This window comes from Leucopleurus acutus (genome assembly GCF_964270905.1).
Source record: "Leucopleurus acutus genome assembly, chromosome: 6".
NCBI lineage: Eukaryota > Metazoa > Chordata > Mammalia > Artiodactyla > Delphinidae > Leucopleurus > Leucopleurus acutus.
In genome coordinates, this window is record NC_139149.1 from 118,177,681 (window position 1) to 118,204,761 (window position 27,081).

Below are 27,081 nucleotides of genomic sequence, written 5' to 3' on the forward strand. Positions count from 1 at the left end.
CCGGGTGGTGCGTAGGGGGCCCGTGTGAGCCTAGGGGGGCGGGGGCATGGGGGCCAGAGAAGGGGTCTTGGAGGAGAGGGTGCTGGGGTGGGTGAGGGTAAGGCCAGAGGGCACAGGGCTGCTCTGCTCAGCCTCAAGTGTTCAAGGGGGCAGAACAGGCCGAGGCGGGTGTCCGGGTGGGGAGGGGTGGGGTACAGGCTAGACAACCCCACCCGCCAGAGGGGCACCAACTTCCCTTGCGTCCGGCCGGCGGAGTCTTATTTGGACTCGTCTGAGTGACCTTCACGGGTGGTCACACTGACCTCTGCAGCCTCTCATCCCCCCACTGTCCGAGCACCCCCCTTTGAGCCCCCCAGGGAGGAGCTCTCCCCAGAGGGCAGGGTCGCGCTCTCCCAGCCCCCGAGCCCAGCTCCCTGGGGGCAGATGAGGCCCAGCCTCCGGCAGCAGGAAGTGCCGAGCCTCTCCCCTCCCCAGCCCCCTCCCCAGCTCCCCAGGTGCTCAGTCCTCGGGGCCCACAGGGGTCCAGGGCTCCAGGAGCTAGAGGCAGCCTTGGGTACCAGGCTGGCGCCCCAGCCATGGCGGTCAGAATCTGGGCCTCCGCTTGGCGCCTCCGGAAGCCAGAAGTCGCCACTAATCCAGAGGGGCCGTGCTCAGAGGATGGCCTTGTCCCCCGTCCCCCAAACTGTCCAGTGATGCCCAGCGGGGCTGTGTCCGGCCAAGAGCCCGTCCTGTCCCTGCGTAGGGCACGCTCGTGGCTATCCTCATGGGTGGTGGGGAGGGGGTGGGGGCAGCCTGAGGACACCAGGAGGAGACAGAGGGCACGCATTTCTCGGGGAGAGCTTCCTTTAAGCAACGGCAGCACCGTCGTACAGTTCGGCTCTGAGGAAGTGGCCTGGACCCCATCAGTCTCGCCCCTGGCAGCCCTGGGGACAGAAACGCTGACCCACTAAGTGTCCACCCTCACTGCTGGCCCCTTCTGGCCTTGCCCGGCAGGCCACCTCTATCTCCTGAGCTGCCTCAGAAGAGCCCAGGTCTCTGGGAGTCTGGGGACCACCCCCCGTCCCCAGGGCCCCAAACTGGCCTCCTTTCATTAGACGGGCTGTCACTCCTGCTGCTGGGCCCACCTCCAGAGGCTGCCCGTTTCCAAGAGGGACTCCTGTCGGCATTAGCCCGGCTGGGAAAGGTCCAGATTTGAAGGAGGATCCCCTGAGGGGAGGGAACACTGGGGAGCCACACTCACTGCAGAGGCCCAGGCTGGGGAGCACAGAGCTCTGGGCCTGCAGGGACAGCCCCGGTCCCCCCTTCACCTCTCCCATCACCACCCACAACGGGTCAGCTGCTGCCAGTGGTCTGTGTGGTTCCGGGGAGGTTCAGGTGAGAGGAAGTGAAGTAGGAAGTGCACAAGCCACGGGGCAGGTCACCTGACGGGCTCCAGAGGGAAGTCAGGTTGCAGAGGCACATCTGAGGGCAGGTGAGGAGGACGGGGTCTGCTCTGGTCCTGGGGCAGGTGACCTCCCCTCCGCAGGCTCGGCCTGCGTACCTGTTACACGGCATTGCACTACTGAACTCAAGCTCCTTTGCAAATGCTCGGACAAGAGTCACAGTTTATGATTCTCCATCAGGAAGGACCCGTGGTCTGCACGCCTCCTCTACCTGGTGTGTGGCCACCAAGCACACAACTCCTCCTGGGGCAACTGCTCAGTGGAGGGCTGAGGGCCCTTCCCTGCAGGGCTGGGGGCCTGGGGGAGAGGCCAGTCGCCCGGGTGTGGTCGCTCAGGTGAAGAGCTTCACCCAGGGCCTCTCCAGGTCTCCTGGGGAACAGCTTCTGGACAACAGCGTTCCCTAGTCCCCATGGCAACGGGGCCTGCACTCCTGTTTCCAGGGAAAACAGCCCTCAGCGTCATGGTTGCCGCAGCAACGCCTATGGGCTCAGTCAGCCACGCTGTCCCGCCAACCCAGAGAGGGCAGCTGGGCACCCAGGACAGAGGAGCCAGGTGCTGCCCAAGTGCGGGGTCGGTGCACAGAAGGAGGTCCTGGCCCTGCCAGGGTCCCAGGAGGAAACTCACCGGCAGCAGAGTCCCTGCTTTCCCTTGGGTCCTGGGCCCCAGCCCACGATGAGTTCTGCCTCCAGTGAGCCGGGCAACGGGGACTCTGCCGAGCGGCCCCGGCTGGGGCTGGACGCTGTGATCCAGGTCAGTGGTGTGGCTGCCCTCCGGCACCCTCCTGGGAGCAGGCCCCAAGGGCACCTTGGGAGGGAAAGGACCCTGCACAGAGAGGCCACACCTCCCCGCTCCAAGGGGCACTTTCCACGTGTTCACGTGGTCAGCACGAGCACCACGTGAGCGCGCACGCACACAGGCACCTTACGCACAGGTGCACACGTACACACACAGGTGCACACGTACGCACACGTACACACACAGGTGCACACGTACACACACGGGTGCACACGTACACACACAGTTGCACACACACAGGCACCTTACACACAGGTGCACACGTACACACACAGGTGCACACGTACACACATGGGTGCACACGTACACACACACAGGCACCTTACACACAGGTGCACACGTACACACACAGGTGCACACATGTGCAGACTCTGCTCGGGACAGGAGCCTGGGGAGAGACTGAACTGGGGGCCGGGGGCCTGAGCCCCAGGCCAGCCTCCCTGCTCCGTGCTGTGTGGGCTCGGGCTATCAGCGCCCCTCTCTGGGCCTCAGGCTTGCGGCCTGCACACTAGGGGTGGGGCATGGTGGACCCTCCCACCCCGACCTTCTGGGGTCTAGTTCACTACTGCCTCGGGGCCAAGTGTGGGAATCAGCGGGGGCTCCCCTGGAGAGGCGTGCGCCCATGGGGGTGGCCCATGCCCAGTGTCTAGTCTGTGAGCTCCAGAAGTGCTGGTTCGGTTTTCCTTCATAGCACCCACCTGCATAACAAAAACAACAGCGACAACGATAACGACTGGGAATTACCCCACGCCCCCTCCTCTTCACTCCCTACTCCCAGCCCGTGCCCGGCCTGCCACCCCACTCCCTTAAGTGCCCCCCGCCGGCCATCACAGCCAGACAGTCCCCACCCTGATTCACCCCTCAGGGATCCCAGCGAACCCCTGGGAACCAGCTGACTCAGAGTTGTTTATTAACGCAGTTATTAGACTCTCAGAAGTGCACTTCTGATGGGGGGTGACGTGGCCCTGTGCAGACAGACAGGTCACGCAGAAGAGTAATTGCTGACAGTTGTCCCCATGATTAAACAACACGGCGGAGCCGCCGCACGTGCGCGCGCGCACACACAGGTGCCCACGCAGGACAGAACACGACCGGGGCAGGATATTTGATTCAGGTGATGCAGCCAGCAAGGCTGACAAGATGGCCCTGGGTGGGGTGACTTTCTCTGTCCAGTTCCCGTGAGGTCCAGCTCTGCGAGGCCCTGGGTGCCGGTGACCATGAGGGCCGGTGGGGGGTCAGGGGAGGGAGGGCCACTTGCACACCAGTTTCCAAGCCAGGTACCCCGTCAGCCTGCGAGGATTCCACCACGCCTTTGGGTTCTAGGAAAACAGAGGCTCGAGAGTCGAAGCAGGTTGCTATGGTTACGGGCTGGTTTGAGGGAGAAACACAGGATGGTGCCGACATCCGGCAGTGGGCATTGGTGCTTGGCAAAAGTGGCTGCCCCCAGCCCCCGCTGCCCGTGGGAAACCGTCATCTGAACGCCACGGGGAGCCCTGGCCGAGGTCCGCTCTGCCCGCCCAGCCAACACCTGTTGCCTTCACCACGGTGATGGAGATCGCGGTGGTTACTCCAGGGCTGAGTGGGCAGCAGGCGCCTCAAGATGCCCGGATTGGCCCGTCCGGAAGGGGAGGAGGGGGGATCCTCCAGCCCCTCCAGCTACAGACGGGGAAACCGAGGAGTCCGGGCAAGGCGTGGCTTGAGGACGGGGGCTCCTGTGGGACCAGACTTGAATGTGCTCCCCTGCCCAGAGGAGCTCCTGACACCCCACTTGCTGCAGCCGGAGCTGCTGCCCCTGTCAACCCCAGCCCCGGCCCACCCTCAGAGCTGGATTCTCTGAGGGTCTGGACGCAGAGGCAGTGGAGAAGGCCGATGGGCAGGAAGGCCGAAGGGCCCAGTTCCTCTAGAAGCTTCAGGAATTTTCAGACTCTTTCTTTGGGGTTAGGTTTTGATTAACGGTATTTTTCTAAGAACTTGTCTATTATATACAAATCTTCAAATTTACTGCCCAAGGTTGTTCCCAATATCCTCTTACTGTCTTCTTGAAGTCTGAGGCTCTGAAGCAGGTAACCACCTGCCCCTGAGTGTTGAGGCGCTTGAGACCCAGGGGTCACCCAGGACCCAATCTGAGGAAGTCCCTGGCAGGCTGCAAGGAGCTGGTCACCCCGAACTGACGCCTCCTTTTGCATCGCTGATGCCGGTCATTGTGGACCCTCCTTTTGCATCGCTGATGCCGGTCATTGTGGGCCCTCCTTTTGCATCGCTGATGCCGGTCATTGTGGGCCCTCCTTTTGCATCGCTGATGCCGGTCATTGTGGGCCCTCCTTTTGCATCGCTGATGCCGGTCATTGTGGGCCCTCCTTTTGCATCGCTGATGCCGGTCATTGTGGGCCCTCCTTTTGCATCGCTGATGCCGGTCATTGTGGGCCCTCCTTTTGCATCGCTGATGCCGGTCATTGTGGGCCCTCCTTTTGCATCGCTGATGCCGGTCATTGTGGGCCCTCCTTTTGCATCGCTGATGCCGGTCATTGTGGGCCCTCCTTTTGCATCGCTGATGCCGGTCATTGTGGGCCCTCTGTGCGGTATTTTGTCTTCTATTTCATTGATTTATATACTTTTTATTCCTTTGCTTTTCAGTTCTTTGGGCTGTTTTTCTTCTAATATTTTGAGATGCGTGCTTAGCTCGTTGATTTGCAGCCTTCTTTGTTTTAAAATTTTTTTTTTACTTAAAAAACTGTGGTAAATTATATATACATAAAATTTACCATTTTCATCAGTTTTAAGTGTACAGCTCAATGGCATTAAGTACATTCACATTGTGCAGCTATAGCCACCATCCAACTCCAGAACTTTCTTCATCTTCCCCAACTGAGACTCTGCCCCCGCTAAACACGAACTCCCCCCTCCCCCCCCTCCCCCAGCCCTGGCACCCACCACCCTACTTCTTATCTCTATGAATCTGACTCCTCTAGGGACTTCATATGAGTGGAATCATACGATACTTGCCTTTTCGTGTCTGGCTTATTTCACTTAGTATTGTGTCCTAAAGGGTCATCCATGCTGTAGCCTGTGTCAGAAGGTTCTTCCTTTCTAAGGCTGAATAATATCCCACTGTACGGATGGGCCCCATTTTGTAATCCATCCATATGTTCATGGATCCTTGGGTTGTTTCCACCTCTGGCTGTTGTTAATAGTGCTGCAAATACCTGTTCAAATCCCTGCTCTCACTTCTTTGGGGTGTACACCCGGAAGTGGGATTGCTGGATCCTATGGTAATCCCACGTTTAATTTGAGAAAACTCCATACTGTTTTCCACCGTGGTGGCATCATTTCACATTCCCACTTTCTTCTTTAATGTATGCATTTCCTCCTAAACAAGGCTTTAGCTGCGTCCCATAAATTCTGATATAATAAGTTTCATTTTTACCCAGTTCAAACTGCTTTCTAATTTCCACTGTGGCTTCTTATTTTATCCCTGGATTATCTAAAGGTATAAATACCTTAGTTTTCAAACATATAGAGATTTTCAAGCTTTTCTTTACATCTAGTTTAACTACCCTGTGCACAGAGGTTTTGCTTTGGGCGTCGTAAGGTGGAAAAGCTGATTAGCGTCTGCACGAAGGCAGTCGGGGGGCAAACGGACGCCTGGATCTGGTTTCAGAGAAGAGCTCCGTGCTGGAACCAGATGTCCGGGGCCGTTGGCATGTGGGTCACTGGGTGAGATCCCAAGGGGAGACTGTACCCAGGAAAAGGAGCGGGTGCACACCCGCACCTAAAGGTGGGCGAGGCGAGAAGGAACCGGCCAAGGGGACCGAGACGGGGAGGCCAAGGAGGTGAGAGTGACTGGGAGAGGGCCATGTCTGGAAACCTCGTGAGGGGAGAGCTCCAGGGAGGAGGAACGACCGTCAGCACAAAGTGCTGCTAGTAGGTCAAGCACAGAGGAGACGGCGGACCACGGCATTCAACAGCGCGGGGGTCATGGGTGACATTGACCACAAGGGTAACTCGTGGGCACGTAGGGGCAATACATCTTTTTAAGGTGAGGATAAATTATGACAGTTTGCGTCGACAAGAATGGTCTGATAGAGAGAAAAATAACTGATACGTAAGCAATAAGGAAGGATTGCTGGAGCAATGTCCTTAGTGCAAGAGAGAAGATGGTATGGGATGAGGTGGGGTGGGTGGGATGGGATAGGATGGGATGGGGTGGGATGGGGGGGTGGGATGAGTAGATACATGGATTAAAGCAGAGGCTGGCAAACTTTCTGGAGGGGCCAGATGACTGATACTTTAGGCTTTGCAAATCATAAAGTTTCTGTAGCAACTATTCAGCTCTGACACTGGAGCATGAAGGGGGTCACAGACACTGTGTGAGCAAATGGATGTAGTTATTTTCCAAGAAAGCTTTACTTACGAACAAGCGGCAGGCCCGGATTTAGCCTACAGATAGAGTCTGCCGAGCTCAGGATCAGCGGACGGAGGAATAAAGGGACGTTCGGGTGGGTAGGGGAAGAGACTGTCGTACAGATGGTGGCAGATGGTTGAGTGGGTGGGTGGGAGTGGTGGACACGTGGTAGGTTGGAGAATGGATGGAAAGTCATTGTACACAGAGTGTGGGGATGAGAGCAGAGCCCCGCATTCTAGAAACTGGCCCTTGCATGCATACAAAAGCGTGCCGACATCCTAAGTGTGCAGCTTAACTGAGCCTGTCGTGTGGCTGGCGCCCGCCCCAGCAGAGCATTCTCAGAATGCCAGAAGCCCCCTCCCCCAACATACATTAGTCTTGCCCATTTGGGGACTTCAGAGAAATGGAGCCATATACGTGAGCGTGTAAACACACACACTCTTTGTACTACAGCACGTTTGCGAAATTCACCGGAATGCAGCACGTCGCTCTAGTTTGCTGTGCACGCCAGTGTGTGAATATGCCGCACTTCTAAAATGGTTCATTTTAGAGCTAATGGCCATTTGAGTGGTTCCATGAACAGCACCGCCACGAACATTCTGCTCCATATCTTTGGGGGCCATATGTACATGTTTCTGTTGGGTGCACACCCAGCCACAGGAGTGCTGGGGCACAGGTTGCATACATCCAGCTTCAGTGAACACTGCCAACAGATTTCAAAGTGGCTGCATGGATTCACAGCGTGTGAGGGGCTGGCCGCTACACATCCTCGCCAGCACTTGGCATTTCCTGTCATTTTCCTATTCAGCCATTATGGGGAATGTACAGTGCTATTGCTTTATGGTTTTAATTATCGTTTACCCGATGACTAATGAAAGAGCACATTTCCCTGTGTTTACTGGCCCTCCAGACATCTTCCTTTGTGAAGCGTCTGCTCTACCATGTGCCCGTTTTGCTCTTGGGGTCGTGCCTTCTCTTCTTATTACTGATCTCGATTTGATGGCCTAATCTGGAAACCAGTCCTTTATTAAATACGTGTATTGCGAATACCTCCCGTGGGTGGCCTTTTCACCCCTGTAACGGTGCGTTGAGGAACGGTTCATAACTGTAACATGGCACAATCTGTCCATTTTCCACCTTAGGTTACTGCTGCTTGTGTGCTATTTAAGAAACACACTTCGCCTACTCCAAGGCCACTAAGAGGTTCTTCTCTGTTTTCTCTTAAAAGCTTTACTGTGTTACTTTCACAGTTAAATCTACAATCCACTGGGAATTGACCTCTGTGTATGGTGTGAGGTAGAGACCACCACGCGTTTCCTTCCGTATGAAAAGCCAGTGGACCTTGCCCCAGACTGAAAATCCCATCATCTCCCCACTGCACTGTGTCACCTTTGTCACTCACCAGTGTGTGCATGTGTCTGCGCACGTGTGTCTGCGTGTGCATGTGCGCATATATACTTCCAGAGTTCGTGGCCTCTTCCGCTGGTCAGCTGGTCCTTATACCAATGCTACCCTGTCTTCGTCCCTGTGGATCTGTGACGTGTCGTTACGTCTGAGCATAAGCTTTCTTCACGATTCCCTACATACTTTTTTTTTTTTTTTTTTCTTTTGTGGTACGCGGGCCTCTCACTGTTGTGGCTTCTCCCGTTGCGGAGCACAGGCTCCGGACGCGCAGGCTCAGCGGCCATGGCTCACGGGCCCAGCCGCTCCGCGGCATGTGGGATCTTCCCGGACCGGGGCACGAACCCGTGTCCCCTGCATCGGCAGGCGGACTCTCAACCACTGCGCCACCAGGGAAGCCCTCCCTACATACTTTTGACTCTTCCATAAGAATTTTAGAATCCGTTTGTTAATTTCTACAAACTAAGAACCCTGCTGGGATTTGGATTGGGATTTCATTGAATCTGCAGATTAATTTGAGGAGGACTGACAGCTTTACAATGCTGTCTTCCATTCTTCCATTTACGTTTTTGCTAATTTTACTCAACGGAGCGGCCCTGCACATACTTTGTTAGCACATTGGCTCCTAGGTATTTGATGTGTTGGGAAGCTGTTACCACTTTTAAAATGATCATAGCTGAGAAACCGGCTCTGTTTTGAGGGTCGCTCCGTTCCCAGGCTCTGTCGCTGATCTTCCAAACTCAGAGCACCCACCCAGCCCAGGACGCCCTGCCGCTCACCTCTCCCTGAGTGTCGGTCCATCTCCCCCACTGCTTCCGTGGCTCTCTGACGTCTTCAGGAGTAGGAGTTTCACAGTCTACCTGGCTGTTCTAGTAACTGTGGAGGGAGGGCTGGCTCCCTGGGTCCTCTGTGTCCTGCGTCCTCCCCTCCCCACACACACACCTTCTCCACTCACGGGTTTTGTAGAGGTGTTTATGGTTTAAGTTTCCAAAGTGGGAAGGTCTGAGGGGGAGGGGGAAGGGAGGGGCACCGGGGAGAGGGAGGAGGTGCTGTCAGGAGGCCCGGGAGGGCTGGCACAGTCATGAAGTCGCAGCTGCCCCTGAGCAGAAAGGAGGGCACTGTGGTGTTCAGGTTCTGGACCTGAACTGGCCCTGCCACTGACTGCCTGCCTCAGGGTCCCCATCTGTACGAGGGTGCGACAGGTGGTCTGGGGGGCTCCCCAGAGCCTGGTGAGTGAGGGCCCACCCTCGGGACAGGAGCCGGGATGGTTTGAGAGTGCCAGGGTGTGGCCAAGCCCTGTGTGGACGGCAGCCAGGGTCACTGCCAATCAGATGGGACATGTCTCCCTTCCTCGTTCAGAAGCAAAGACGGGGCGCCACCATCCTCACGGGGATGTTAAAGGCCTTCAGTTACCTCTCCCGCCTCGTGGCTTCCATGCACCCTGCTCCCCAGCCCCGCACAGACTGCCTCTCCTCCTCTGGTCCCTCCACCTGGACGCCTGACCTCTGTCCCCTCTGGCTGCTGGACTCTTATTTATCCTTCAAGGTCCAACTCAGCGGCCCCCTCCTCCCGGAAGTCCGTGTGGGCACAGAGGACACAGTAGCAAACAAGACGGACAGGATGCTGCCCTTCTGTCATCCCTTGACATGAGTCATTTTTCAGTTGGTGATTCATACCTTGGGCTTGGTTTTCAGTCCCTCTGGTAGTGACCTGTGTCTGAGCCTGCTTGCGTGCCAAGCGCTGACGGTGCCGGGGTGGGGAAGCTGGGATGAATGAGAAATTGTCCCCCCATCCCCAGTGCCTGCTTTCATGCCTGGCCCAGATCGCCCCTTTATTGTTAGTTGAGGCCCAAACTACCACCCACAGAAGCCTGACCCGGCTCCTGGGGTGATGCCCAGGGCCCCAGAGGGCTCAACGGACGCACAGAGATCTGAAACTGGGCGGTGCTGAGATACAGCATGGTGGGGGCCAGGGGTTACCCCAGGCACAGAGAAGCTCTTTTTCCTAAGGAAATGGAGCCTGGCAGGCCGCCACCCAGGCCCAGGGCCCTCTCTGCAGCCGGCCAAGCCACGGAAGGATGGCAAGCAGACGTCCGGTGGCTGGACTTGGCTGGAGGCCCTGTCCTCAGATGTGTTCTTCAAGCTGGGCCCGCGCCTGGCGAGGGCCAAAGCCTGGCCCTGGGGTGCCTGGGGCCCTGTGGGGGTGCTGGGGAGGGTCTGAGGGGCAGAGGCGGAGGAGGAAGCCAGGCTTGGGCCGACCCCCATTCCTCTGCCTTCGGGGAGGGGACCCAAGGCCAGCGTGCCTGCGGAGTCCTGATCTCGGGCCACTGGGAAGGTGCTGGGGGCCCACGGGCAGGGGCCCAGGCCTAACACTGCCGCCCGTGAGTGCAAGACCCTGAGCCTCCCTTCCAGCTGAGATGACAGATATAAAACGGGTGCTGGGAGACCTTGAGAGGTGACGCCCTTCTCACATCTCCATGAGCAAGGGAGCCTCTGCCTTCCCGCCGCCCCCAGGAGCCCCAGCCTCCCTCCTCGAGCGACGGGCAGTCACAGCTCCTGCAGCGCCCCTTGCGGCCACACGGTGGCACTGTTGGAGCTCCGCCACCCCAGACCCAGGCTGCTGGCCAGGGGCGCCCCCCCCACCATCCCCCGACTCTGCCGAGGGGCCCAGGATTCTGACTCGCTCACGCTGCTGGCTGAGTTGAGGTCCCCCGCTGGACACCCGCTCTCGCAGGGTGACTTTCAACGGGGCTTCTGGCGCCCCTCCCTGCCTTGCCACGGGGCTCATCTGGACCCACCAGGGCCACCCAGGGGTCTCCCTCACTGGGCTCTGGGTATGGGGCACCCTCATCTTCCTTCCAGAAGTCGCTGGGCTCCTCTCCCTGGGGATCTGTGCCTGGGCAGCCTGCGGATTCAGAGGGGCCACTCGGGGGTCCGATGCTGGTCACCAGTGAGGGAGAGAGTGAGATTGTTCCGTGTGGGTTCCGTTTCTGTCTTACAGCTCCACCCGCCCTCCCCAGCCGCCTCATGTCCTCACCTGTGGGGTTAGGGCGGGGTCCCCAGAGCCGCAGCCCCCGGGTCCCTGGGACGCCCCATTTTCAAAGATGAGAACACACGGCTCGGGACAGCAGGTGGCATGCCTGAGGTCAGGCAGTGCACCGGCAGTGGCAGAGCAGGGGCCCCAGCCCACCTCTCCCAAAGGGGAGCCCAGGGTCCTCGGAGCGGAGACCCTCCCCATCCACAGGGCCACACGGCGAGGGCGGCGGCGAGGAAGGAGGGGATGGCCGCCCCACTGGGCCGCACACACAGGCCCCCCTCTAGGGCTCACTGGGGGTGTCACGCAGGGGCTGTGACCTCCCTGAGGTCCTTAGAAGCTGGTTGAGCTGATGGGGAGGAGGACGCTGGGGACAGAAAGGAGGAGGGGACATGGTCAGGCTCAACTGTGAGTCTGAGGTCTTTTGGGGAGCTGATGCCCAGCTCTGGTGTCCCCTCTGACCAGCTGAGACTGCGAGGGGGGGAGGGGGGCTTCTAGAAGTCTCCCAGTGCACTGCCCGGTCACAGGCAGACAGCACACCCCCCCAAAGCTGACCCAGAGCCACCCCTGGCCCACAGGGCTGCAGGTGGCATCACGGGGTCCCGGGCGGCCGCAGGGGGAACCAAGCCCCAAGGCCAGAGGTTGGTGCAGGCCCCGTGACCTGCCCTGGGTGAAGGCCCCTCCCTGCCCCCATTACTGGGGGGAGTGGGGGGCAGGACGTGGGGCGGGGTGGGAGGGGGCAGCCCCAGGGCCTCCGCACACCCCCACCGTGCCGACCCCGCTGCCTCCCTCCGCTCCAGCTGGGCCACGGCCCATCGCAGGCACCCGGCCGCAGCTGGAACCCATTACGCGCCCAGCTCCTCTTGGGACGTCTCGGCTAATAACTGACCCTCCGTAAATGTTAGGAATGAGTCAAGTTTATGCCGCTGCTGCCTTCCCGTTAGCGGGTGGCGCCGCGGACGCTGGGGCGGGGAGGGTGGTGTGGAGAGCGGAGGGGCAGGGGCCTTCCTGGACTCGACAGTCCCGCGGGCCTCAGGTGGCTCTCGCCTCCCCCTTGGGCCTCGGTTTCCCTGAGTGCAAAGGGGGTTCAGGGTGGACGATGGCTGAGTCCCTGCCTGCGGCCTTGGTGGTCTCGGCGCCCCCTTCCGGGCTCTGCCCAAAGGGGCCAGCAGGCACCTCGTCCCCTCCCCTCAAGGGAGGCTGCTCACCCGAAGTCATGCTGAAGGGGGGTCGGCGAGGGGGAGTGTAGTCAAGGTGCCTCCCAAGACCTCCCAGGGGACTCAAATTCCTACACGCAGGTGAAGGAGGACTGGGGTCCAGGTGAACCAGAGCCAGGGTTCTCACTCCCCGTGGGGGGCGGTGGAATTCAGTCCCGAGAGTTTGCTCAGTGTCTGCCCAGCACCGAGCTCCTGTTGGGATGGGAACGTGGCTTCACCAGGTGTCATGCAAGAGCCCGGGTCTCGGGGTCACCCTGGCCACTCTGGTGCTGACGGAGGGGCAGACCTCGTGTCCAGGCAGACGTGAGCGGAAGAGACCAGGCTGGGGTCTCAGGAGGAGGGGACGGGCTGAGATTGTACCAGGGCAGTGGGGTGGGGGGAGCAGCGCTGCACCCAGGAAGCCCTCCATCCCTACCGGCCCAGGCCTGAGGGTCAGAGCCAGGTGGAGGGGTCTAGGCCTCGAGAGGGTCTTCAGGGAGAGCTGGGGGGATCAGAGGAGGACAGGCAGGTAGGAGGCTGTGCAGTGGTCACTCACCAGGGCCCTGGGATGGGAGGGAGATCTGGGGAGTCTCGGGGGGGGGGTCTTGGGAAGCCAGGGGTGGGGAGGGGCTGGGCATATGGTGATAAGTTTGAGAAGTCTGGGACCTTCGGGGGTGATGGGAGGACCCTGGTTTGTCGCCCTAGAGAGTCACTGGAGGGGACATCCATCTCCAGGACCCCCTGGGAAGCGTCTGGTTACCCTCTGCTATTTCACTCACTGCCTGACAGCTCATATCGCAAAGGCAGCAGGGCCGGTGGGCAGCTACGGACTGTCCTGAGTGCAGGCCCATCCTGCCTCGCTGCCCTCTCATGTCCAGATGTTCATGCTGGTTTAGAAGTGGCTGCCTCGGCCTGCAGCGTTCACGAGTTCCCCCCACGGTCAGCACCACGACAGACCTGGCGACAAAGGCCCCGCCCGGCCCTGGGCTCTGGAGGGCAGCCCAGGCCTTCCCCCGGCGGTGCCATCGTCGTGGAGCCAAGAATGCCCAGGGCCGAGGCAAAGTGCCAACTGGAGCCCAAGACCCCAACACCAGTCTCTGGGTACCCAAGACCCAGGGTCTCCTACCCGCGTCCGGGGCTATTCGGACCTCTGCCACAGATGGTCAGCTGTTCTAGGCGGCTAGGAAGGAGGGCCGTCCCCACGATCCACCCACTGTCCCTCCCTCGGCTCCCACCCTGCCCCGGCCCAGGGCCCACGCGTGCCCCTCCCAGTGGACGGGGAAGCCCCACATGGCTGGCCTTGTCCTAAAGGGGGGTGTGTGGGTGGACCTTCTACCAGTTGTCCCTCTGCTGTTGTCAGCCCCTCCTGCCGTGGGGCTCTGGGCCTGCTGGGTGGGGTTCAAACCCCTCCCTGCCAACCCCACTGTGAGAACTGGGAGGCTGCCTGCTCCAGGAGGGCCAGAGGCAGGAGCCTGCCTCCCAGCGTCCCCGGAGAGGTCCACCACGACGGTCAGTGCAGCCCCCGCAGAGGCGGAGCAGCGCTGAAGGGTGGGATGAGGTGGTGCCCTAGGCTCGGAGCTCTCCGGACCAGCTCTTCTTTCCTCACCTGTGCTCAGAGCAGCGCCAGGATGGGCAGGGTGCCCTCCCACCTTGAAAGGTGGGGAAACCAAGGCACGGGCCTTGGTGACCTCACCCAGTCCTCTCCAGCGCACTTTGCCACTGTATGGGAGCCCCGTGGCAGCGCCCACTAACTCCAGTGGGTTCACGTGGGGCTCTGGCAGCTGTCCAGGGACCTGCCAGCCCCAGGCATCTCTGAGCCGGTGTTTTTCAGAGGCTGGAGGACACCGTCCTGAGCCCCATGGCCAGCAGAGAAGACCGGGCGCTGACCGTGCATGGGGGAGGCTGGCGGGCCTCACCCATCCCCGTGCCTGCCCGCATCCGTGAGATTGTGGCTGGCAGCCTGGGCGAGGAGCCGCCCCAAGGTGAGGGGGGCCACCAGGGGGGCTGCAGAGCCGTCAGTCAGAGTCCAGCTTCAGGGAGCGAAGCCCCTCACTGTCCCCTGACCGGGCCGGCCCCTCCCGGCCCATCATCCTCCCCTGTGCTAGGGCGAGAACCACACCTTCCCACGGCATCGTCCCCGGGGGTCAGAAGCCCATCCCCACGGCGCGCTCACCACCAGGCCACAGGGACCATGCCCACCTAGCCCTGCGTTGGTTTGTCACACATCTGTGCCCACCAGTCTTGATTTAATTATGTTCATTTTTCATTAGATGATGAAATCCTAAAGGGTGACACTCAGGAGGCGTGGACGCTAAGCAGCCCCCCCCCACCAAGAGCTCTGCTCCCCCAGCCCCCGGGCCCCCTCGCGGTGCCTCTCGCTGTCACGGCTGCGTGCGCAGCTGGGTCCCTGCACCGAGGCCACCCAGCCAGTAGGGCAGCCTGGCCCCAGAGTGTGCCCCGACCCCCTCGTGCGGGGGTCCCGAGACCCCTTTCTGAAATAAGGGGCTCTCCAGCCTCCTAGAGGAACTGGGGACCTCACTGTGTGTTAAGGAAAAAGAAAGCCCACTGTGTGGTTAGAACAGCAACTTACTACTTGGGGGTGAGATCTGGTTACCCTGAGTCAGCAGTTCTCACTGCCTGACGGGGGTGTGGGATCCCCAGCGTGCAGGGGGACGCTGTAACTGGGTTGGGGCTCGCCCTGGGCAGGGGTCTGTACCGGGGTGAAACGTGATGTCCATGGCAGGAGAGGAAGGGAGGCCCGCGGCCGAGGTGCGGCCCCAGATCGGGGTCCCCCGGGTCAGTCCCGGCAGATCGGCAGACCGGCGGCGGGACAAGGAGCCGGGCTGGGGGCTGGCCTGGCCACAGGCTGACCTGCTGCTGCGCCTGCAGCGCTGCGGGAGCCGCCAGCCGCCTCGGCCCACGTGCAGGAGGAGCTGTCCCGGCTGGAGGAGCTGCTGGCCCAGGCGGGGACCGAGCGGGCCGAGCCAGCCGGCAGGTACCACGCAGTCAGCGAGCAGGTGAGCGTGCGTAGGGACGCGTGGCAGCCAGAGGGTGGCAGCCGGGCCCGGGGTGACCGGTGGATCCGTCAGCGCGTCTCAGGACGTGGAATGACAGTGGTCAGCCATGGCACGGCTGGACCCTGGGCGGTGGCTAGAGAAGCTGAGGCTGGAGGGGACCGGTGAGAGCGGGACAGGTGCCCGGGGCTCCCCGGCCCCGGGGTCCCCCAGGACTCCCCCCCAGCTTAAGCACTGACTTGTGCCCCACCTGCCAGAAGCCCTGGGGGCGGCTGGGGCATTCCTGACCCCTGGCCCTGGCCTCCAGCCCAGCGTGGGCACGTGGCAGCAACTGCCCAGGGGATGAGCGGGAGCAAAAGGAACCGCCTGGCGGCCGCCGAGGAGCTGGCCCCACCCCCAGCCCCCACCCCCGACGGCCGAGGGCGGGCGGAGCCCCTGGGCCTCTGCCCTCAGTGCCCTGGGCGGCGCGGTGCCCTCCAGGGTGACTGGCTGCAGCAACAGGCCATTTGGTCACGACCAGTGGGGCTGGGAGGGCCTCCTGGTGGACAGATGGGGAAACCGAGGCAGAAAGGTGACGAAACTTGCTAGGCCAGAGCCTCTGTCCCATGTCTGCCACTCTAAGACATGATGGCCTCTGAGGCAGGACTGGGCTGGGGTGCCCGGCCCACAGTGTGGCACACTGGGAGCCCCTGTGTCTGCAGAGTCCCCCTGGTCTACGTGGCAGGGCAGATGACTCCACTTTCCAGATGAGAAAACTGAGGCTCAGAGCTAGTCCGAGTTATCCAGGGCCACGCTGCCATTGCTGGGTGAGACCTGACTCAGGTCTTTCTCCGGCATGACCAGTGACCAGTGCCGAACGCCCAAGGGCCCTGGGTCAGCCTCGTCTCCTCGAGGGTTCCGAGGGCTTCCTGGGATAGGCGGCTTCACCAGCCCCACAGAGGGAGGGGCTCCCTGCCCCCACCCGGAACTGTCACACCTGTTCTCATCGCCAGCCCCACCCCCGGGCAGACTGGGAAGGCCCTCCTCATCCCCGGAGGGGACGACGTCTCCTGCCCACCCTGGGCCCTGCGCGGGGCGGGGCGGGGATCTTCCTAGCACAGGGTGGGGAGATGTTGGGAACTAGAGGCCCTATGGGAATAGAAGCCGCAGAAATCCCGCGGCCGATTAGGAAACCTCGTGAGTCAGTGAGCTCTGAACTCAGGCCTGTGCCAGCTCTGGCAGGCGGCTCAGCAGCCCTTGTGAGGGCCGCAGAGGGGCCCAGCCTCCCCAGGTTCCCCCAAGCAGATGGGCGGGGCGGATGGTGGTAGCAGGGGCACCTCCATCCTGGCTAGACTCCCAGCCCCCGCCCAGGCCCCTGGGCTCGGCTGGACCCCCGGGCCCTCCTCTCCAATCCCACTGGTAGCTGCGGGGGCCACTCACCTCCCTGTACTCAGGCCCCATGTCGTGCCACAAGGGTGCCCTTCAGCTCTCCTGACCTACCTGCCTCAGCCCCCCACCAGCCGGCCTCCTCGGGTCGGGGCCCCCAGCACTGCCTTTTCCCCTCAGAGCCCCGGGTCCCCGTCTGCTCAGGCTCCAGCAGGCTCGGGGTCCACCTGGCCCAATTTGGGCGGCTCCCCTCCCTGCCAGGCCCACTTACTGGGGGTGTGGTACCCACCCACCCGCTGGATGAGGGGCTGGGAGCAGACGGAGGGTCGAGCACAGGCAGGAAGGCAGCTGCAGGGGCGGGACCCTAAGCTCACTCACTCCCATGGGGGTGACCCCAGGCCTGCTCTGCATCTCGGCCCCTTATGTGGCCGGACCAGAGCCTGGACCCCCACTCCGCCAGCCGTGGGCACATGGCACAGGACCATGGCACGGACGGCTGCCCGCCTGACCCGTCTTAGCAGACCCAGCTTGACCCCAGCTTGACCCCAGCCCTTATCCCAGCCTGGCCCCGCCCCAACTAGGGACCCAAGGGGAGCCCTCTCACCCGTCCCTGGGAGGGTTTTGTGCCAAAGAGGCCCAGCCCGCTGGGCTTGGAAGTGTCCAGCCAGGTGGGTTAATGCCCCTCTCCAGCCGCAGGCCCGGCTGGAGGCCACCGAGGCTCGGCTGCGGAGGTCAGAGAAGAAGCACAGCGTCGACCTGGAGGAAGCCCTCGGCCGGCTAGAGGCTGCCGAGCAGAGGTGAGGCCACGCAGGCAGGGCAGTGGGGCAGCAGGGAGCTCGGCCGTCACTGCACTGTGCCGCGGGGCTGTCGGCACCTCTTCCCAGGTGGCTCCAGGGCGGGGCAGCACGGGGAGGGGCAGCACGGGGCGGAGCAGCACGGGGCGGGGCAGCACGGGGAGGGGCAGCACGGGGAGGGGCAGCACGGGGAGGGGCAGCACGGGGAGGGGCAGCACGGGGAGGGGCAGCACGGGAGGGGCAGCACGGGGAGGGGCAGCACGGGGTGGGGCAGCACGGGGCGGGGCAGCACGGGGAGGGGCAGCACGGGGAGGAGGAGCACGAGGAGGAGCACGGGGAGGGGCGTGGGGAGGGGCAGCACGGGGAGGGGCAGCACGGGAGGGGCAGCACGGGGAGGGGCAGCACGGGGAGGGGCAGCACGGGGAGGGGCAGCACGGGGAGGAGCAGCACGGGGAGGGGCAGCACGGGGAGGGGCAGCACGGGAGGTGCAGCACGGGGAGGGGCAGCACGGGAGGGGCAGCACGGGGAGGGGCAGCACGGGAGGGGCAGCACGGGGAGGGGCAGCACGGGGCGGAGCAGCACGGGGCGGGGCAGCACGGGGAGGGGCAGCACGGGGCGGAGCAGCACGGGGCGGGGCAGCACGGGGTGGAGCAGCACGGGGAGGGGCAGCACGGGGAGGGGCAGCACGGGGAGGGGCAGCACGGGAGGGGCAGCACGGGGAGGGGCAGCACGGGGTGGGGCAGCACGGGGCGGGGCAGCACGGGGAGGGGCAGCACGGGGAGGAGGAGCACGAGGAGGAGCACGGGGAGGGGCGTGGGGAGGGGCAGCACGGGGAGGGGCAGCACGGGAGGGGCAGCACGGGGAGGGGCAGCACGGGGAGGGGCAGCACGGGGAGGGGCAGCACGGGGAGGAGCAGCACGGGGAGGGGCAGCACGGGGAGGGGCAGCACGGGAGGTGCAGCACGGGGAGGGGCAGCACGGGAGGGGCAGCACGGGGAGGGGCAGCACGGGAGGGGCAGCACGGGGAGGGGCAGCACGGGGAGGGGCAGCACGGGGCGGAGCAGCACGGGGAGGGGCAGCACGGGGAGGGGCAGCACGGGGAGGAGGAGCACGAGGAGGAGCGTGGGGAGGGGCGTGGGGAGGGGCAGCACGGGGAGGGGCAGCACGGGGAGGGGCAGCACGGGGAGGGGCAGCACGGGGAGGGGCAGCACGGGGAGGGGCAGCACGGGGAGGGGCAGCACGGGGAGGAGGACCACCCCCAGGGCCTCAGGCGAGAGTGCAGGTCCCACAGGTCATGGGGCCTCCCTGGCCCTCTGCTCCCTCGTGTGTCACCCCAGGCCCCCACCGCCTGCTGAGGCCGGGGCTCTGGCCTGAACTCCAGGAAGGCCGCCTGAGCTGCTCCTGGCCCTCGGCTGGCCTGGCCAATCCTGGGGGGCCCGGGGGTTCTCCCCTCAGTCCCAGTCCACTTCACACTCCGGCCCTGACTCCCAGGCCCCTTTGGCTTCAAGCCGCTCTGATTTCACGATCGGGCTCACTTGTGCACCGTTGGTAAGTGTGTGTCATACCCCAGCCCCCCCGGAGGTAGCCCCAAGCCCCAGGACACGGCCGCGGAAGGGAAGGGCATCTCTCCACGTTCCCTGCAGGGCGGCCGGCGGGAGGGATGAGCCCCCACTCCACGGCCAGCTCTGTCTCCAGACCTGGGGGAGGTTAAGCCGTTTGTGGAAGACTTCCCGGCCTTGGTTCATCCTCAGGGACTCTGGATAAGGAAGAAAAGTGCTGAGAAGCATTTTGAAAACCAGTTTTGGAGAAGGGGGTGGAGGGTGTTGGTAAATAAGCCAGGAGGAGGCTGATGCCCACAGAGCAGACAGGAGCAGAGGACGTCCCTGTGGCCGCGCGGCTAGCCGGGAGGTGCGGGCTGCAGAGGGCTTGGGGTCCCCGACTGCAGCCACATGCAGACCTGCCCTGGGTGGAGAGAGACCCCCACGGTCCCAGAGGGGCTGCTGCCTCCACGGGGCAGGCCGACTCCCTCCGCCCCCGCCCTGCACGGCAGGGTACCTTCCCAGCCCTGGTACCCCCGGCCAGGCTCCCAGGCCCTAACCCTCTTGCTGGGCTCGGGGTCCACCCCCACGCCCTGGAGTTAGGAGCCAGCCACAGTTGTGTGGCAGAGCCGGGGGAGCCCAGAGGGGCGGAAGGTGGGAGAGCAAGTGAGTCAGGGCAGGAGGGGGCGCGCCGGGGTGGCACCCAGAGGCCGGCCCCCGTTTGCGGGGCCGCTGAGGACCGCTGCAGGGGGCCAGTGCCTCTAGGGGCAGTCTGGGCGCTGCACAGTCGAGCTGGGGTCGTCTGGGCCCAGGAGGTTCGGGGCCCGGCTGTCTGAGCACGTCTGTAGGGAGAGGCCACCCGCCCATGGCCACGCCGCCCCGTCCCTGCCCGTACAGGAGCACTGGCCTCTCTCAGGTGAACACCCTCCTGCGGGAGCAGCTAGGACACATGAAGAAGGCCAACGACAGACTGGCCGAGGAGCTGGCGGGGACGACGCGCAGCGCACTCCGCCTGCGGGCTGAGCTGGAGCTGCGGGAGAGGCAGCGCTGGACCCAGAGAGAGGTGCTGCCCGGCTCTCGCCCGTGGGCAGGGGCATGCCTGGTCTGGTGCCCGTGGCCGGGGTCGGGGTGGGGGGCAGGAACAGGGCAACGGCGAGCTGGCTTCTGCCATGGCCCCTCCTGGGGGCAAGGCCCCTGGCCTCCCGCCACACCATGTCCCCCACTCGGCTTGGCCACATTAGTCTGCAGGGTGGGGGACACTGCGTGGGAAGACCCCCGCTTTGAGAGAAGGACGCCTGGCTGGGCTTGGAAAGTGGAGTGCGGTCCGAGCCCTGGCTCTGGCGTGGCCGCACTGCTCTGGAGAGAAGAGTCTCCGCAGGCCCGACTCGGGGTCAGACTCAGGAGCCTGGGCCGCACCACGGCACCCCACTCCCTGGCCAACCCAGCAGGGCCCACGCAGCCTCTTCTGAAACCCGCAGCCCTGGGGCATGGGGTCAGGGCACGGGGCTCCAGGCCTCAGCCTTGCTGGGGGGAGATGCTGTGTTGACCATCCCGGGCTGGTCACCGGGGCAGGACGTCCAGCTTGAGGTAGGGGACATATTTGAGACGGGTCACCCCACGCCTCTGCCTGTCCACATCTTCCCTGCTGGGCTTGCAACCTCTGCTCCGATCGTCCCTGGACGTCCCCACGGACCTCCCAGCGTCTGCCGCGGGCCCCATGGGCAGGATTTCTCCCCAGACGTGGCAGGAACAGAGGCCGAGCTGGTCCCCGGGTGCCTGGGCCTCAGGCTGACCCTGCACAGGTGTCCCTCGGACAAGCCCATCTCAGAGGGGCCGTCTCGGCACTGCCCACACGGATCGGGCGGGGTGGGAGGCCCAACCCCACTGTGTGGACAGGGCTCCTCCTGCTGGACAGCTGCTCCAGTCAGAAGCCGAGAGGCCCCTCCTGCTGCAGCCACCCCTGCACGGGGACGGGACGCCAAGAGAGAATATGCGTTTGTCATCACAGGGTGGTCGTCGATGGCCGGGCTCCCATGTGGGGTTGGGGAGACGTGGGAGACACATCACGCCCCCGCCTTGGCCACTAGGGAAACAAATGCCCTGGAGACGGGCCTCGCGTCCAGTTTGGCACTGGTTTATCGAGGGTCTTTATTCCCCCTTGGCCGCTGGCCGGCGGCTCTTCCTCTCAGCGCCTTAGAGACCCCCGTCCTCTGCGGGCCCGCCACGGAGGGCGTCGTCCTCTTGCCGTGGCCGCTGTGAGCGGCCGCTCTCTGTGACTGCATCCTGCCAGCTTCCTGCCAGCTTCCCGCCGCAGACGCGCAGGTTTCTTTGTGTTTATCCTGCTGAGGACTCATCAGATGCCGCTCTCCCCTTGTCCTTGGCAAGCAGCCGTCACCTCCTTCAGTGTCACCCACGTCCCGCTCTCCCCTGTCCTCTCCCGCCCCGTGGACCTTACTCATCCCCGTGCTCCCTCCCACGCTTCTTAACCTCCCAGACTTTCCTTCCTTCTACCCCCCTGGTCTACGTGGTAGATAATTCTTTCGAATCTACCCTCCTGGTCATCAGTTTTCTCTTCTGGTGTCCACCCGCCCTTAAACCTGCCTGTTAGGCTTGAATCCTAAACGTGGTGTTTCTCAGCTTTAGAAATTCTGACGTTTTTCTGGCTATTTTCTAGCTATCTTCCTCTTAACTGGTACTTTCAAGCCTCTCGTGTGTTTGTTGATGCATATTAGGAAACAGTTATTTTGTAGTCTGGGTCTGACGTTCTAATATCTGAACTTCTTCAAGGTGTGAGTCTATTGTTTCTGCTAGGTCTTGGTCATGGTGCTGTGTTTCCTTGTGTCTTTGGTGGCTTTTTAAAAAAATTTTTAACTAAGAGCTGCGTGTTATCCTTGGGACTCTGAAAATTCTTTGAAACCTGGAATGAACGTGGTGTGCTCCAGAAAGGACTGTCATTTGCTTAGGTCGGGTTCTCAGGGGCTCTGACGACCTTTGGGCCACGTTGAAGTAAATTTTCACCTTTATTATTTTTTTTAAACCACCCAGGTTTTGTGAATCCAGGCTGAAAACTGCACCAAGGCTAACTTGTGGTTCCAAAACCACAGGGAGATTTTTTCCTTACTGTCTTGGTCCCTCTAGGCCACTGTAGCAGAAATACCCCAGCCTGGGGGCTTGTCCACAGACATTTACTTCTCACAGCTCTGGAACCTAGAAGTCCAAGATCAAAGCGCCAGGCCCTTCGGCTGGTGAAGAGCGCTTCCTGGTCACAGAACGATACCTCCTGGCTGTAAGCTCACATGGCAGAAGAGACTGGACCCTCGTGGGGCCTCTTTTATAAGGACACTAACACCAATCCTGAAGGTGGAACTGGAAAGCCCCACCTCCAGATACCATCACGTTGGGGATTAGGTTTCAACATGTGAATTGTGGGGGACACTGCACCTCTTTACAGCGCCCTGCAGGCAGGTGTGTGTGTGCATGTGTGTGTGCATGTGTGTGTGTGCGCGCGCTTGTTCACCGTCCACGGCACCTCGTTATAGCACCCTGCAAGCAGCTGTGTACGTGCGCGTTTGCGTGTGTGTGCGTGCGCACGTGTGTGCTGATTCGCCCATCTCTAGCACACCTTACTTGGAGTGCAGCTTGGGGGATCACTTCCACATGTGAGCAGACTCCCCCTTGGGTGGACTTTAAGCTTTCCTCTCTGTCCCCAGAGCCCCTGTGGTCAAGGAAACGTGTTCAAGTTACTGTTTGGCAAGTCCCCCTAGAGTCCCTGAGTTTCCTGGTTCCTGGCTTGCATGTCCCTTACCATACCGGCCGCCCAGCCTTGCGTTCAAGAAGTTGTAAAGTGTGGAATCTCAAGTATTCCACTGTCTTAGTGGGCAGGCGGGACAGGAGTCGGCTCTTCGTGTCAGCAGGAGGGATGTCTAATCCCTGCTCTTTGATGGTCACAGTTGGGGGGTGGGGTGCGAGTATACACAAGGCTCTGGCACCAGGCGCAAAGGGCGTTCCCTACACAAGGTACACAGCAGGTGTTTCTGGGCTCGATGGGGGGCATCTCAGATGGGGGCTCAGGGGAGGGCGATCGGCAAAGGCTTCATGAAGTAGCAGGTGAGCGTGTGGGTCCTGGGCTGGAGGACCAGCAGGACGTGAAAGTGCTTTGTTTGAAGCAACATTGAAAAGCCGCGGGTGGGGCTGTACTAGGCAGGAGGGGCCCTGGGAGCACGGGAAAGCACTGGGCGTGGTGGTGAGCCCCCCGGGGGGCCCTGAAGGTCAGTGTTCAGGACACAGCCCAGTGCAGGGGCTGGGAAGGTGGTGGGGAGACTCAGGACCTTCTGGGCTTCCGCTTAGTTCCCTGCAAGGCTGGCGCCGCTGACCGCACGTGACCCCATCCCACTCCTGCCCCCAACTCTCCACCCCGTCCCCTCCCCGTTCACAGCCCAGCGGTGGGCTCTCGCTGCACTTACAACCTTGTTCACTCCGCCTGTTCTCAGGGTGGCTCCCCCACCCCTACCTCTGCATGGGCTCCTACTGGCAGAGGCTTCTGCCTCCCTGCCACCTTGAAGGGCCAGGCCCCACTCCCGACGTCCTAGGGGCCCTCCGAGAGTAAGCGCTGCTCTCTAGGTCCTGGAGAAGACAAGGTCTGTTTCCTGTGTCGTGCTCCCAACCCCCCAGCTGGAGGGCGGGAGCTGAGTGCCGCCCACGGCCCCATTGGGGGAACCAGGCTGAGTGGGTCCTGGTTCTGGACCTGGGAGTGATCACCTCCCCAGGTCCTTTGGGGAGGGGAGCAAAGCACTGCCCCCGGGGACGGGGGCGAGTTGCATTGCTCAGGAAGGTAAGCCAGTGGGGTAGGTGCCGCATGCAGGAGGGTAGTGATGAGGGTCTGCACTCCGCCCGCCTGGAGCCGGAGGACCGGATTGTGGGGCGGGTGAACGGGGCCGCAGGGCTCCCCTCACCCCTCGGCCCCGGGCCTCCGCCTGCAGTGGACACAAGCCTCTTGCTTTCAGACCCAGCGTACTCGCGCGGTGGGACACCAGGATGTCCTCCTCCTGCAGAGACAGGTCACAGCCCTCCGTGGACACCTGGCTGAGCTGCGTGCAGCCACCGAGAGGTGCGTGCCAGCCACCCTGCCCACACAGAGCCAGGCGTGGGCGCCATCAGGGTCGGGGAGAAGGTCAGGCATCGGGCCCACCACACTCCTCCCACGGGGGGCCCGATGGGAGTGGTGGAGACGGCAGCAGAGGTGGGCAGTGGAGGAGATGGACGGATGGACAGAGTGAGGCAGGCAAGGGTGCAGGGGAGAGAAGAGAGGCAGGCCAGCTAGGGAGATGCAGCGCCAAGGGCCGGATCCACCCGCAGGGACTCTGACTTCCCCCCCGGCCCTTGCCGAGAACCTCCAACGGTCCACCCTGGGCCCCTGAGGCTCAGAGGGTGGAAGTGCTGCTCAAGGTGGACAGCCTGTCCTGTCCAGCCTGGCCCATCCCCCGCTCACCCCCGCCCCTCCGAGATGCCACCCGGTGGCCTCCCCTGACGACGGCACGGGAGGGGTCTGCCGCAGGCCTGTCACCAGACCCTGCCCCTGCCGCCCAGCGTGGAGCCTCCAGGCCGAGCCACAGGCAGCCCCGAGGCTCAGTGGAGTGCCGCCCTTGTCTCCCAGGGGCCTCGCTGACATGCGAGTGGACGCAGCCAGGACGGCCCAGCGCCTGCACACGGCCTGCCTGAACCTCGGCTCCAACCTGCGGCTGACGGCCAGCCGCACGGCCAGCGCCCTGGAGCAGCAGCTGCAGGACAAGGTGCGGGAGATGCTGCAGCTGCAGGGTCGCTGGGACGCCGAGAAGGTGGCACTCCAGGCCAGGTGGGTGCAGGAGGTCAGGGGTGGGGGGCGGGGGCGGGTCGCCACGCCCACCCATCTGCCCAGCGGCCGCGGGTCTGGGACTTGGCTCACATGCAGTTGTAACTCCTGATTTCACCCCACACCCTGACACCGGGGCACTTGCCCTGAAGCCGCCCACGGCTCATAATCGCCACCTCGTGGCAAAGGCAGGCGGGTCCGGACCTCCTTACCCACCATGCCCTGGAGGCAGAGCTAGCGCCCTGCGAGTGGGCGCGTCTCTGTGGACACTGCCCTGGGTGCACTCGGACGTTTCCCCATGGCTGCTTCCAGAAGTGGAATTTTCAGGCCTAAAAGGCCTATCCTTTCAGGGGTGGGCGCCTGTTTTGAGGGCCCCCAGAGGGGCCGGGGTCCACCCCCGGTTATCGTGGGAGGTTCTGGACACGGTACTCACGTGTGGCGCTCGAAGGTCTCGTGAGGACAGCTTCTGCAGGAAGCAGGAGGCAGCTCCTAACGTTGCCACGGGCCTCTGTTCCACGGGACCTGGGGCTCACGGGGTCACAAACGCCCTCGGGGTCAGCGAGTCCAACACACTGGAGCCGGCCCCGGAGGAGAGCCGCGGCGGGCCCGGGGGCACGGGAGGTCTAGCGCAGCCCGAGGGTTCAGCGCCCGGGGCCTGAGCCGGGGGCTCTGGGCCCACAGGAAGGGAGGCCCGGGTGCTGGGGCCAGCCAGGGGCCTTTGAGAAGAAGGCGGTCCCGGGAAGGAAAGACAATGACACCATTAGACTTACGGTGGCAGAGGAGTTCCAGGCAGAGGGACCAGCCAGGACAAAAGCCCAGAGGTGAGCACGGCACCTGCCACACCCCAAAGACAGAGCAGGGCCTTGGGAAGCCACGCTGTGGGGCTAGAGAGCTGAGTCAGGGTCAGAGCGGGGGCCTTGAGTGCTGCAGTCGGGCTCTGCGCTCTACCCTGAGACAGCGGGAGCCACTGCAGGTTCTAGAGCAGAAGAGAGGCGTCTGACTGGAGCGGGACTAAGGTCCACGCAGGCAGAGGCGGCCGAAGCCACAGGCAGGCCGCACCCCAGGAGGTGGCCGACGGGGCTGGAGGGTTCCAGGGCCCGCCGGTGCCCCAGCCTCTGTTCTCTGCATTGACGACCCCACCCTGACTTCTCTCCAGACTCTGGGAGCAGACGTTGCTGGTGGGGAAGCTCACAGAGCAGAACACGGACAAGGAGGAAACCATCTCCTCTCTCAGAACGGAGCTTCAGGAACTGGTGCGTGGCACTGGGAGAGGGGCGGCTCGCGGTGGGGGAACCCGGGCCCCGCTGAGCAGCCTCCCCCCCGCCAGCAGGAGTCCCATCGCAGTGGAGGCCGGCCGGCCCCGGGAGACTTGAGGGCTGAGGTGGAATCCCTGCAGCTCACCTCGGACAGCATCACAAAGGTGCGGCCCGTCCCGGGTCCTTCCCGCGTGGAGCAGCGGAGGGGCTGCAGGGTCCTGGTGCTTTGAGCAGGCCTGGGAGATGCTCTGGAAGGACCCGTCCGACCTCAGCCCTGTGCTCTCTCCCCTCTACCCCTTCCTCCCTGCGCCCTGAAGGTGGCGCAGGCAGACGCGGGGTGCCCGGAGCCAGCCTGGAGCGGCAGCACCGAAGGCCAGGAGGCGCGGGGCCAACCAAGGAGCCCCCCACGGGCCGCGTCCCCCCCACGGGCCTGCTCCCCGGCCGCCCTGGACCCTGCGCTGCGGGCTGTGCAGGTGGTCATCGAGAGGCGGCGGCAGCGGGAGCAGGTGGGCGGCCACAGAGGCAACGCTGTGCCCCGTCCCCACCAGAGCAAAGCCACAAAGCCCACCAGGCGCCTGCCCCTGAACCCCACACCCCGGGCAGGGTCTCCGGTCTGAAGTGCATCCTTTCTCGGGCAGTTGGGAGCCCCGCTGGCTTCTGTGGTCGAAGGCCTGGCCAGGCCACGGGGCTCACGCCACGCTCCCACTCGCGGGCAGGAGCTGCGCCGGCGGCTGGAGTCCTCCGAGGCAGCGGCCGCCGGGCTCCACGAGCAGCTGTCCGAGAGCCAGCGGGAGCTGCGGGCCTCGCGGAGGCTCCTGCAGGAGCTGAGGCAGGAGCAGGCCCGGGAGCGCCAGGACCTCCTGGGCAAGCTGGAGGCGCAGCGCTGCCGGGAGTCCAGCAAGCTCCGGGGAAGGTGAGGCTGGCGGGCTGGGCTCACCTTCTCCACGATGCCCCCCGCAGGAGAAGTGAGGGCCATCTCCCGGACAGGAAGTACTCCT

At 63.1% G+C, this 27,081-nt stretch overlaps 1 protein-coding gene across 1 annotated transcript in view; it reads left to right on the forward strand.

The window, feature by feature from the left end:
- Positions 1 to 2,001: 2,001 nt before the first annotated feature.
- The window catches only part of CROCC2 (ciliary rootlet coiled-coil, rootletin family member 2), a gene marked incomplete at its 3' end in the record, with an annotated part of 69,346 nt that continues 44,266 nt past the window's right edge, over positions 2,002 to 27,081 (forward strand). The window contains 11 exon segments of the mRNA XM_082841617.1: positions 2,002 to 2,192; positions 14,101 to 14,251; positions 15,159 to 15,286; positions 17,339 to 17,445; positions 19,877 to 20,042; positions 23,983 to 24,086; positions 24,633 to 24,830; positions 25,984 to 26,080; positions 26,158 to 26,247; positions 26,401 to 26,589; positions 26,800 to 26,996. Coding sequence (XP_082697743.1) covers positions 2,115 to 2,192; positions 14,101 to 14,251; positions 15,159 to 15,286; positions 17,339 to 17,445; positions 19,877 to 20,042; positions 23,983 to 24,086; positions 24,633 to 24,830; positions 25,984 to 26,080; positions 26,158 to 26,247; positions 26,401 to 26,589; positions 26,800 to 26,996 — 1,505 coding nt within the window. The 5' untranslated portion in view covers positions 2,002 to 2,114.